Source organism: Fistularia commersonii, chromosome 9, assembly GCF_037954325.1.
Source record: "Fistularia commersonii isolate RoL2024-O1a breed Wild chromosome 9, RoL_Fcom_v1.0, whole genome shotgun sequence".
Classification (NCBI taxonomy): Eukaryota; Metazoa; Chordata; class Actinopteri; order Syngnathiformes; family Fistulariidae; genus Fistularia; species Fistularia commersonii.
The window spans coordinates 16,930,528-16,943,537 of NC_141292.1; the positions used below are offsets into that span (position 1 = coordinate 16,930,528).

The following is a 13,010-nucleotide window of genomic DNA, read 5'->3' on the forward strand; positions in this document are numbered from 1 at the left end:
CACAATGACAACAACTACGACAATTTCAGCTCCAACAACAACAATAACAACAGCCGAGCGCAGTAATAATAATATCAACAGCAATGTCAACAGTGGCAACGACAACAACGGCTACAACGCTAATATCAACTAAGGCAACAACCAGAAGGACAATGACAACCACAGTAACAATGATAATATCAATGGCAACAACAACAATGAGACAAACCTACACAAGTTGAGCTACTATTTGTCCGTTTGGACAACAAAACAACAGCCACAATAACAATGAGAACAATTTCGCGGAAGAAACAGCAAAATATTGACAATGGCAACGGCAACAACAACAACAATAACCACAACGACAACAATTTCCACTGTGACGGCAGCAACAACGTCAACTGAACGTCAACTACGATAACAACAGCAACAAAAACAACAACGACAAGGACAAAGGAAAACAGCAACGAGAACATAAACAACAACAACATTCATAATAATGGCAACAATAACAATAGCAACATGACAACAACCACAGGAACAAGAACAACGACAATAGCAGCAACAATAATGTCGGCAGCAACAACAAGAAAAGCAACGACAACAACGATGATAAAAAATATCGGCTACCAAAATAACAGGCAACAACAATAATGACAACAACAAGAACAAGATAAACAACAATAGTAAATATATCAACTATGATAACAACAGTAACAACAATAATGGCAACAATGACTGGATCTACAGCAACAATAACAATAAGGACCACGGCAACAAGAAAAACAACAACAATAACAGCACGAATAACAATATGAACTATGGCAACAACAATAAAAAAACAAAAAAGACAGGAACAACCATAATAAAGGTGACAGTGATAACGACAACTTTTTCCACTGCGACAACAACCATAACAACAATGCTAAAAAATATCCACTAGAATAACAACAACAATACGACAATGAAGAGAGCAAACACCAACGACAACAACAATAATAATATCAACAAAGACAACAACAACAATAATAACAATAACGACAATAATAACAACAATAATGAGAACAACATAGCAACAATAATGAAGACAGCAAAAACCAACAGCAACAATAACGACGGCAACAAGAAAACAAAATAATTAGCAATAGCGATTACAATTTTCACAATGACAACAAAAACAATATTGACTGACGATACCAACAACAACAACAGCAAAAAAAAACAACAGCGCTAACAGCAACTGGAACAATAAGGACTACGACAATAATAATAACAATAACAACAATGATAATAACAATAAAAACAATAATAACCTCATATTAATCTTCATAAAGTTTTCTAGGGTCGTGTCCACATACTGGCAATACTGAAGAACCCGACATAGACTTGCACATGTGCGTTAGCCAAGTGTGCTAACATCCATGCGCTTGTTGTGCGTGCGCACACACACACACACACACACACACAAACACACAAACACAAACACACACACACACACACACATTCTCCCACCGGTCTGAGAATATTCACCTGGCTAACTTTTACTCACCACTAAGGTTGACTAGAACGCTAATGCTAATAATAGCTCAGATGCGTCAATGCTAGCAATCTGCCTGATTGCTTTACCTGCTGTGGCAGAGCAGGCGCCGCTCATAGCAAGCCAAACAAAGCGGCATGTGTGCTAACCGTCCCCTAGCTTGTGTATGCTAGCTGTGACCTCAAAGCTGCGATGCTACTGGTCAGCTGAGAAACATGTCATTTTAGCAAATTAGCTTCATTTGAATATGTGAAAAAATGACTCTGCCTGCCGAATGCGAGGAAAAGTTAGCATTTGGCTAACAAAAGTTAGCAGTCGGAGGAAAAAACACCAAGCCGCGTGGGATGACCGGCTATCGGAAACCCTGTTGCCGATGTTTGGCGTCTGGACGTTTTACCTGCTCACCACAGGACGCCACCACGAGCCAATCAGAGAACGGAACCCGGCTCGGACGGCCACGATTGGCTCATTGCAAACATTCCAAACGCTCCGACCACATCTGGATCGGCGTGCGGATGCGCAGGTCGGCCGACTCTCCGAGAAAAATAAAGCGAAACCGAGGATACCCCCGGGCTAGCGAGCGGTTAGCGGATAGCAGTTAGCGCCTCAGTGGTTTACCTGGTGGAGATCCAGGTAGGGTCCAGCGGGACGCCATCATGGCAGCCCCTCCTGAGCCGCACGCGAAGGTCGGCGTCGGCGCCGCGAGCGAAACAAACGAAAGCGAGGTCCGCTGGTGGGAGGAGGGCGGGCGAGCGGCGCTCCCTCCCCCGGAAAAAATAGTTTGTCCGCCTCTTCGGCGTCGCAGCCCCGTCTACGGCGAGAAGGAGGAGGGGGTTCCGGACTAAGCCGCGGTGAAAATCCACTGAAATCTCCAAAGCAGCAAAGAGCCAGAGGCTTTCGGTGTGTGTGTGTGTGTGTGTGTGTGTGTGTGGAGGTGGGGGGCGACACACACCAACGGGTCTTGAAGTGGCGCGCACACACACACTCTCAGAAGAAACCTAGCGCGGCACCTGCAGCCCAGGAGGCGCCTTTGCTGACGTTCCACTGAGGGCCCTCTAGAACCTTCTAGAACCATCTAGAAGGACCATGTTCTCCATGGACCTTCTCTTTCACCCGCCGCTTCGTTCCTCAGCTCTAAGCAGCTTACGGGCCTGGCGGCCCCTTTGGGCCCACGCCGTCACATACGTGGCCCCGCGACCCCGGCGGCGCGAAGGGGGCGGAGCCTGGGAGGGGTCGGGTTCCTCGCCGTGGAGGCGGAGGGGCGCCCCCTGCTGGGGGGAAAGTGTACTGCGGCGGGGTTACCTGAGGGGGCGGAGCTTGAACCCGGTCGAGGGGGCGGGGTTTAACCATTCACTCACTCATTCATACGTCACGTGGGACACACGTGCATGTGATGCTGGCAACGCTAACTTCCTCTAGCTAATGCTATGCTAACTTCATCGAGCATGATAGCCAGGGGGAGAGACCCTTTAAAATGAAAATATTCTCAAACTTAAGGGTAAGTGCATGAAATACTGCCAATGCTAACTACTTCTAGATAATGCTAAGTTCATCTAGCATAATAGCCAGGGAGGGAGAGCCTTTAAAATAAAAAGTGTATGAAATGTTGGCAATGCTAACCGCCATTCACTCACTCATTCATACGTCACGGGGACACACACCGCCATTCACTCACTCATTCATACGTCACGGGGGACACACCGCCATTCACTCACTCATTCATACGTCACGGGGGACACACCGCCATTCACTCACTCATTCATACGTCACGGGGACACACACCGCCATTCGCTTATTCATTCATTCATTCATTGTATTCACTCACTCATTCACATAAAGAGATATACAATATTCACTCATTCATTCACCCATTCATTCATTCATCGTATACAGACATTCACATGTACAGATGTACAACATTCACTCATTCATTCATGGGTCACAGAGCGATTCAACCATTGGTTCATAAGTCATTTAGCAATTTATGCTATCAGTTCACTCATTTATTCATTTGTCATATAGGGACATTCATTCATTCACTCATTCATTCACATCCTGTTATATTTAATTCATCTTCCCTCAGCTGCAGGGAATCTTCAAATCTTTGTACTTAGGACCTTAAAACACTTGATAGCCTTGACGATTTATATTGTATTGTATTTCTTATTCTCCCTCCTTCCTACTATTATCTATTACTGTTCTGTTTTTTGCTTGAAATTCTGGCACAACAATTTCCTTCGGGATAAATAAAGTTGTTCTCATCATAAGTTATATAGAAACAACCATTCACTCATTTATTCATAACTCACACTACGAATTGTGTTACCGTGCTACGTTAGCTTAAATCAGCCACTGTTCCATATAAATTAGCTTCCTCCTACATGACCTTTGACCCCAACCCCTCTAACCTGAGGGGTCGGCCCCCCGCCCATCCCCTTCCTCGTCCTCGTCGTCCTCGTCGTCGTAGCGCCCCTCCCTGCCGGGGTCGTAGTGTCCGCGGTGGGCGTGGCCTCGGCGTGGCCGGGGGTCGTAGTGGGCGTGTCGCGCCTCTCGGTCGCTGTCGGCGACGTAAGAGCGGTGGCGGCGCCGCTTGCGCCGGTGGGAAGCCGGAACGCCGATGTAGAATGGCTGAGCCTCTGAGAGGAGAAACAGGAAGTGAGCGAAACCAAACTTTTTTTTTTTTTTTTTTTTTTTTTACACCATCCTCTCCCCGCAACAACCACATAATAGCTAGTTTCCATGGTAACCAACCATCGTCCTCGTCGTGGCGCCGGTGGCCTCGACTCCGGCCCTGCTGCCAATCATGGTGGTCCATCCTGGAACAGAGGGGGCGGGGCTTAGACAGGCTGTCAATCATCCAACCCAGGTGGGAGAACCAGGAAGTGGAAGAGTCCATAGAGGGCAAATAGGGAGGGGGAGGGGTCATCATAGCTGAAATTCCACGCTCGTGCGTGTGTGTGTGTGTGTGTGTGTGTGTGTGTGTGTGTGTGGGATCCTCCTCAGTGCGTCACCGCGGCAACGACAGCCCCTGTTGCCTGGTCGATAGTGACCAGAAGAAAAGTCGATGGAAAACCCCCGGCAGCCCCACAGAGGGGGGGAGCATAAATGCTAATGCTAAATGCTAAAACGTATTACCACCTTAAGCATTTCTCCTTCTTCTCCGTCTCTTCTCCACAGCCAATCAATATCCCCCATTTAACCCTCTTCCCTGTGTGGTCTACCATGAACTATCATGTCCTCTTTCACTACGTCAAATTTGGCATACATGTCTTGCACCAGTCTACCAAACTTAGCCACTCCTCTATTGCATGCTTATTCTAGGCATACAAAGGGACAATGCAGCTCCCTCTGACATTCCCTGTAGTTCAGAACATAGCATTTAGCACATGATAGCATGAAACATGCTAATATGCTAGTACTAGCAATGTAAAAAGTACAAGCTACTTTTTGCAGTACTTTGATTTTGGTGCGGTTAATTAACAGGTAATAGGGGGTCGGGTCTCGCGGGCGGATCAATAGACATGATTTGTGATGCCCGATCAATCACTGATCAGTGAGTGTGAAGGACAGTCACACACACACACACACACACACACACACACACACACACAGAGTGTGTGGTTTCCATCACGTCACACTGACCTCTTTTTTTCTTTCCTCTCGTCTCTGATGAAAGACTTTTAAGAATTAGTTGAATTCAATGAAAAATAATTCAACTTAAATGAGATGAAATTAGATGAACACAAATGTATTTAAAATAAATAAAATAAAATTGAAATCGAATCAAATGGATCATTCATCTGATTTAATTAGATTAAATTTGATTTATATTTCTAATTACTGCATAACCAACTAACTTACTAATAACAAACTTTTACAACTTACTAATCTAATTAAAGTTGCATTTCATTTTATTTAATTTGTCAAATTAACATTAACATACATGTGGCTTTATTTTATTGAATTAAATCAAACAATACATTTCAAATTCATCTGCATTTCATTGAATTAAATAAGGCAAATTTTTACTAAACTTCACTTAACCACGTGAAACTGCATTGCATGTAATTTAATTAACAAAAGTAAACTAAAATAGAAAAAAATTAAATTAAAAAGGAAAAAATTAAATTAAATAAGAATTAAATTAAACATTTTTTTTCAATATTCACTTTTTTACTTTGTTGTTCGCAAGGATGAGTTCATTTCACGACATTAAATTGCATTATAAGTACTAAAATTAACATAAATAAAATAAATTTGTATTACATTAAAAGAAAATTAAATTAAATTAAGTTTTAGAAATATACTTGTTTTATTTTTCTGCAGGAATTTTGTTCTCTTTTACGTTATGTTTACATTAAATTGTATTACATGTACATAATTTAACATCGATGAATAAGCGGAAATTAATTTAAAACAATAAATTAAATTAAATCTAAATGAGAAAAAATAAATTAAATTAAATTGAAAAATAAATTAAATCCACAGGAGAAAAACAAGTCAGATAAACTGAAAGTGACTTAAAAAAAAATAAATTAAATCCAAATGAGAAAACAAAACAAAATAAAACATGTCCCAAAATAAAATAAAATAAAATAAAATAAAATAAAATAAAATAAATTATATTCAATCCAAATGAGAAACCAAAACAAAACATGTACTAAAATATAATGAAATAAAATTAAATTAAATTTAAAAAATAAATGAAATTCAATCCAAATGGGAGAATAAAACAAAACAAAACATGTGTTAAATAAAACAAATAAAATAAAATTACATTTAAAAATAAATTAAATCAAATCCAAATGAGAATAGAAAACAAAATAAAACATGTGATAAAATAAAATAAAATAAAATAACATTTGAAATAATAAGTGAAATTAAATTCAAATGAGAAAAGAAAACAAAATAAAAAATGTAATAAAATAAAATAAATAAAATATGAGAAAAATGTTCTATTTTTCCACAGGAGTTTTTGTCTCAATTACCTTTTCCTCATTTATCATTTTTACTTTTTTGGACGAATAGAACTACATTTTTCCGCGTTTTTTTTTTTTTTTTTTTTTTTACAAATTAGCGACGATGGGAGCGAAAAACTCACCTGCCGTCCAGGAAGGAAGTGACGGTTCGACACCTGGTCGCCTCCCAAAGTAAAAGCTTGGAATAAAGGTGAAGACGCTGATGGAGCTGGAAGATCTTCTGAGAGGAAACGGCGGTTGAATGTCGACCAGCAGCGGCGACGGGAGGAAGAGTGTGTGTGTGTGTGTGTGTGTGTGTGTGTGTGTGTGTGTGTGTGTGTGTGAGGGGGCGGGCAGAGTAAATAATCAATTGACATTATTTCGGGTGTCCTGATGATGAGGCTGTTTGGAGGTCATTCATTCATTGGTTTGTCCACTTCCCAAAGGAAAAGTTGACAGAAAAAAACAAAAGATAAATTAGTTGTCAAGGTATTATTATGTATATATTTTATTCCACATTAGCGCAGTGCGGGTGCGGCGGTAGCCTAAGTTGGACTCACCTGGACGCACAGCGTGGGGTCTGGAAAAAGGCCACTCGAGAAGGGCTGGACTCTTTTTTACTCTGGAGTTGCCCCTGCTGAGAGGTGCCAGGGAGGTGTGGGCATATTGATTGCCCTCATCGTTGGGGTTCAACCCGGTGGACTAGATGGTAGCCTTCAGGTGGGGGGACTCTTGTTTGCTGCTATGCACCCATCAGTAGTTCAGTCTACCCACCCTTCTTAGGGTCCCTCGAGGGGCTGCTGAAGAGCGCTCAAGATCCTCGGCTGCAGAAGTTGGATCTTGGAACATGGAAGTTCACCTCTCTGGAAGGGAAGGAGCCAGTTGGAACCAGGTCTCTCAAGAGGGGCTGGACTCTTTTGCCACTCTGGAGTTGCCCCTGCTGAGAGGTGCCAGGAAGCTGTGGGCATATTGATTGCCCCCATCATTGGGGTTCAACCTGGTGGACTAGAGGGTAGCCTTCAGGCAGGGGGACTCTTGTTTGCGGCTATGCACCCATCAACAGTTCAGTTTACCCTCCCGTCCCTAAAGGGAGCGCTTCTACCGGGACTCCGTCATTCTACTGGGAGACTTCAACCCTCATTTGGGCAATGACAGTGATATTGGACTTATTGGACTGTTATTGGACAAACACCATGTTCAGGCATAAAGGTGTCCATATGTGCACTTGGCACCGACACACCTTAGGCCACAGATTTTTGATCGACCTTGTGGTCGTATCATCGGACTTGAAGTCGCATGTCCTGGACACTCGGGTGAAGAGAGGGACGGAGTTGTCAACCGATCATCACCTGGTGGTGAGCTGGTTCCGATGGTGAGGGAGGAAGCCGGTCAGATCTGGCGGACATGAGGGTTTGCTGGGAACGTCTAGCAGAGTCCCCTGTCAGAAGGAGTTCCAACGGCCACCTCCGGCAGCACCAGGACATTGAGTGCGAATGGGCCTTGTTCTGTGCTACCATTGTCAAGGTGGCAGACCAGAGCTGGGGGGCGGCAACCCGCCATCAAACTGTAAAAGGAGTCCCATCTGGCCTTTCTGGCCTGTGGGGCTCTGGAGGCAGCTGACAGGTACCGGCAGACCATGGAGAAAGACTTCTGGTGGGCATCCAGGAGATTTTGGGCGGCTCAGGAGGGGGAAGCAGTGCTTCGTCAACACTGTGCACAGGGGGAGCTGCTGACCTCAACTCGAGAGGTTGTAGATCAGTGGCAACACCTCCTCAAACTCATTGAAACACCTTCCAATGAGGAAGCAGAACCGGGGAACTCTGGAGTGGGAACTCCTATTTCCAGGACTGAAGTTGCTGAAGTGGTCAAAAAGCTCTTCAGTAGCAAGGCTGCAGGGGTGGATGAGGTTCCTCCGGGCTCTAGATGTTGTAGGACTGCCCAAGCTGACACGACTCTGCCACATTGCGTGGATGTCAAGGACAGTACCTCTGGACTGGCAGATCAGGGTGGTGATCCCCTTTCTCAAATGGGGGATCGGAGGGTGTGCTCCAACTTACAGGGGGATCACACTCCTTAGTCTACTCAGCGGTGCTGGAGAAGAGTGTCCGCCAGATCAATGAACCTCCGATCCAGGAGGAGCAGCATTGTATTCGTCCTTGCCGTGGACCAGTGGACCAGTGGACCGGTGGACCAGCTCTATACCCTTGGCTTGGTCCTCGAGGGGGCATGGGAGTTTGCCCAACCAGTCTACATGTGTTTTGTGGATCTGGAGAAGGCATTTGACTCTGTCCGGGGGGAAATCCTTTTTAGGGGTGCTCAGGGAGTACAAGGTACCGAACCCTAATGTACCCTGTCGATCGGTGCCGGAGGTTGGTCCACATTGTAAGTAGGAACTGTTCCAGTGAAAGTTGAACTGGTCTGGACGCCTCCAGGTATGTCCATCTGGGAGGATGTATTCCATGTTCCGCAAACTGTACTACTACTACTACTAATACTACCACGACTACTAACAAGAAAACTAGCACAAACAACAGTCATCATCATCTTCATCCATGCTGTTCTGCATGCAGTTGCACTATGTGGCCACAAGGGGGCGCCAGAGTGCAACCCTGATCTGACCACTCACGAGGATCTTCGTCCTCCTCCCTGATTGGACGAGGCATGGCAGTGACATCATCATCTATAGGCTTTATAGGCTGATTTTAGTAGTTGTAGTAGTAATAGGAGTAGTACTAGTAGTGGTAGTAATAGTAGCACTTGCAGTACAAGGAGAGATCAGGGGAATACAAGTAGTATTCACAGTAGTAGAAGTACAAGCATATTAGTAGTGCTACTACTAATATCACACGTGTCGGAGTAGTAGTAGAAGTAGACGCAGTAACTGAGTTGTAGTACTAATAGAAGTAGCAGACCAAGTAGTTGTAATAGTCATCATTGTCGTCGTAGTAGTAGTAGTAGTAATAGTTACAGTACAAGTACAAGCAATTGTAGGGAGTAGAAGCAGTAACTGAGAAGTAGTAGTACAAGTACAAATAGAGGACATAGTAGTAGTAGTAGTAGTCATTGTCATGGTAGTATCTACAGTAGTAGAGAACAAGCATATTACTAGTACTACAACTAATATTGTACGATATTGTGTAATAGTATTAGTCACAGTAGAAGAAGTAACTGAGTTGCAGTACTAGTAGAAGTAGAGGGCATAGTAGTTGTAGTTGCTGTTGTAGTAGTAGTAGTAGTGACAGTAGTAGAAGTACAAACACATTAGTAGTACTATTACTTATATCGCACAATCTTGTGTAGGAGTAGTAGAAGCCGTAACTGGGTCGTACTAGTAGAAGTAGAGGACATAGTAGTAGTAATAGTCATCATTGTCTTAGTAGTAGTAGTAGTAGTTGTAGTAGTAGTTGCAGTAGTCAAGGCAGTAGAAGTATAAGCATAATAGTAGTGCTACAACTAATATTGCACGCTATTGTGTAGTAGTAGTCATAGTAGAAGAAGTAACTAAGTCTTAGTACTAGTAGAAGTAGAAGACATAGTAGTAGCACTAGCAGTAGCACTAGTAGTGGTAGTAGCACTAGCAGTAGCACTAGTAGTAGTAGTAGCAGTAGCACTAGTAGTAGTAGTAGTAGTAGTAGCAGTAGCACTAGTAGTAGCACTAGTAGTAGTAGTAGTAGTAGTAGTCGTAGTAGAAGTAGTAGTAGTAGTAGCAGTAGCACTAGTAGTAGTAGTAGCAGTAGCACTAGTAGTAGCACTAGTAGTAGTAGTAGTAGTAGTAGTAGTCGTAGTAGAAGTAGTAGTAGTAGTAGCAGTAGCACTAGTAGTAGTAGTAGTAGCAGTAGTAGTAGTAGCACTAGTAGTAGTAGTAGTAGCACTAGTAGTAGTAGTAGTAGTAGTAGCACTAGCAGTAGCACTAGTAGTAGTAGTAGTAGTAGTAGTAGTAGTAGTAGTAGCAGTAGCACTAGTAGTAGCACTAGTAGTAGTAGTAGTAGCAGTAGTAGTAGTAGCACTAGTAGTAGTAGTAGTAGTAGTAGCACTAGCAGTAGCACTAGTAGTAGTAGTAGTAGTAGCAGTAGTAGTAGTAGTAGTTGTAGTAGTAGTAGTAGTAGTAGTAGCACTAGTAGTAGTAGCACTAGTAGTAGTAGTAGTAGCACTAGTAGTAGTAGTAGTAGTAGTAGCACTAGCAGTAGCACTAGTAGTAGTAGTAGTAGTAGTAGTAGTAGCAGTAGTAGTAGTAGTAGTAGTCGTAGTAGTAGTAGTAGTAGTAGTAGCAGCAGCACTAGTAGTAGCACTAGTAGTAGTAGTAGTAGTAGTAGTAGTAGTCGTAGTAGTAGTAGTAGTAGTAGTAGAAGTAGCACTAGTAGTAGCACTAGTAGTAGTAGTAGTAGCAGCAGCACTAGTAGTAGCACTAGTAGTAGTAGTAGTAGTAGTAGTAGTAGTCGTAGTAGTAGTAGTAGTAGTAGTAGCAGTAGCACTAGTAGTAGCACTAGTAGTAGCACTAGTAGTAGCAGTAGTAGTAGTAGCACTAGTAGTAGTAGTAGTAGCACTAGTAGTAGTAGTAGTAGTAGTAGCACTAGCAGTAGCACTAGTAGTAGTAGTAGTAGTAGCAGTAGTAGTAGTAGTAGTCGTAGTAGTAGTAGTAGTAGTAGTAGCAGCAGCACTAGTGGTAGCACTAGTAGTAGTAGTAGTAGTAGTAGCAGCAGTAGTAGTAGTAGTAGTAGTAGTAGTAGTATCAGTGTGAGTACCCAAATGTGCAGGTCACTCCTGGATCTTCTCAGGCTTCCATGAAACGGGTGGTGGCAGGTGGTCGCCACGGTAACACCACTGCCTAGGGGTCAGAGGTCACGTTAGGTCAGAGGTCACAGGTCACATGGGCGCAGGCAGGCATTCTGTGAGAAGTTCTCGCTTTTAAAATACTTTATTTTGATGGTTTTATCGAGATCTTTTTAACATCTTTATTTTGATTTTTTTTTTAAAATTAAAACCATGAAAAATAAAGTGTTATTAAATTTATTTTGCAGGTCTGACGGACCTTCATTTTTATTATGAAGTTCTGATTGGAAACATGAAATAAAGATAAAAAAATAATTATAAAGCCCCTTTTATTTTTGAAAAAAAAAAAAAAAAAAAATCAATCCAAGTTTAAAAAAAAGTTTTATTTAAAAGTTTTGATTGACATGGTTAACATGGTGTTTTTCAACGCTATTTTTTTTATTTTGTTTTGATGTTCTGATTCAAATCAATCAAATGTTTATTTGATTTTGAAATTTTGACAGAAAACTATAAAGTAAAAATAAATGTCCTTTTTATTTTTGAAATGTTGATTTCAAAAATATATCAATAAATTTATAAGTAATTATTTCTAAAAAAAATATTTTGAAATACTTTTTGAGATCGGAATTTGACTGAAATCTCAAATTCCAAAATGAAAAATATTTTATTTTGAAATTTTCAATTGAAAGTTATTAAAATAGAGTTTATATTTTATATAAAACTATATTATTTAAAATTTCTTATACTTCAAAGCCTCAACTGAACGCTCTAAAGACATTTTTCTTTTAATTTTGATTGAAAACTTCAGAACTGACGTCTGTGTTTTGAAAATTTGATTACATACTTTTAAAAAGTGTGTTTTAGATGGAAATTTTGATTTAATCCTAAAGTTCCTTTTATTTTGAGTGTTTTTGAGTGAAAACTAAAAAAAATAAAGTTCCTCCAAGTTGATATTTTCAGCAAAAAGGTTTATTTCAATGCGTTTTGTGTTGAATTTTGGTAAAAACTATTAGCTCAATTTATTTGAAAATATCTGAAATAGTCAAAACTGAGGTTAATTTCATTTTTACTGTTTAATCGACACCTTTTAGTTTGTCTTTTGGACATTTTGGATGAAAACTTGGTACATGATTGTTTTATTTTGTTGTTTTGGAAAACTAGAAAATACAGAAAATTATTAAATATATTTTCCTTTTTTTGGAATGTTGATAAAAATCCTTTTTAATGTTTATTTTGAAGAAAAATTATTGAAAACTTCCTTCCCTTTTGTACTTTTGTTGATATAAATCCTTCTTTTTAAACAAAGTTTCTTTATTCTGAAGGTTTGACATTTTTCAGCCGGAAGTTTTAATGTATAAAAAAAGGCATCTTTTGAGCTTGTTTTGCGCACACACACACACACACACACACACACACACTCACACACACACACACACACACACACACACACACACACACACACACACACACACACACACACGTGCACACTGCAGATGTTCCTGAGGTTGATTACGCAATGGCTGAGATGTGACAAGAACCTGGAGAGTGGAGTGTGACCGTGTGTGTGTGTGTGTGTGTGTGTGTGTGTGTGTATCCGGAGGGGGGTGTGTCTCAATCACTCAGTGTGTGTGTGCCAGTACAGTGTGTATGGGTTTATGTCAAATTGTGTATCTGTGTGCATATGCCAGTTTGTGTGTGTGTGTGTGTGTGTGTGTGTGTGTGTGTGTGTGTGTGTGTGTCAATGAACGAATCAGCATGTGTCCGTA

General features: G+C 41.4%; 1 protein-coding gene across 2 annotated transcripts in view; it reads right to left on the minus strand.

The window, feature by feature from the left end:
• LOC147231434 (electrogenic sodium bicarbonate cotransporter 4-like) overlaps positions 1-6,749 on the minus strand; it is a 29,048-nt gene extending 22,299 nt beyond the window's left edge. For both annotated transcript variants that reach the window (XM_086152828.1, XM_086152827.1), the window contains exons 1-3: positions 6,618-6,749; positions 4,268-4,332; positions 3,925-4,152 (exon numbers count right to left, since the gene is read on the minus strand). In XM_086152828.1, the coding sequence (XP_086008954.1) occupies positions 3,925-4,152; positions 4,268-4,331 (292 nt within the window). In that variant the 5' untranslated portion in view covers position 4,332; positions 6,618-6,749. The remainder of the gene's footprint in view (positions 1-3,924; positions 4,153-4,267; positions 4,333-6,617) is intronic.
• Positions 6,750-13,010: the final 6,261 nt, after the last annotated feature.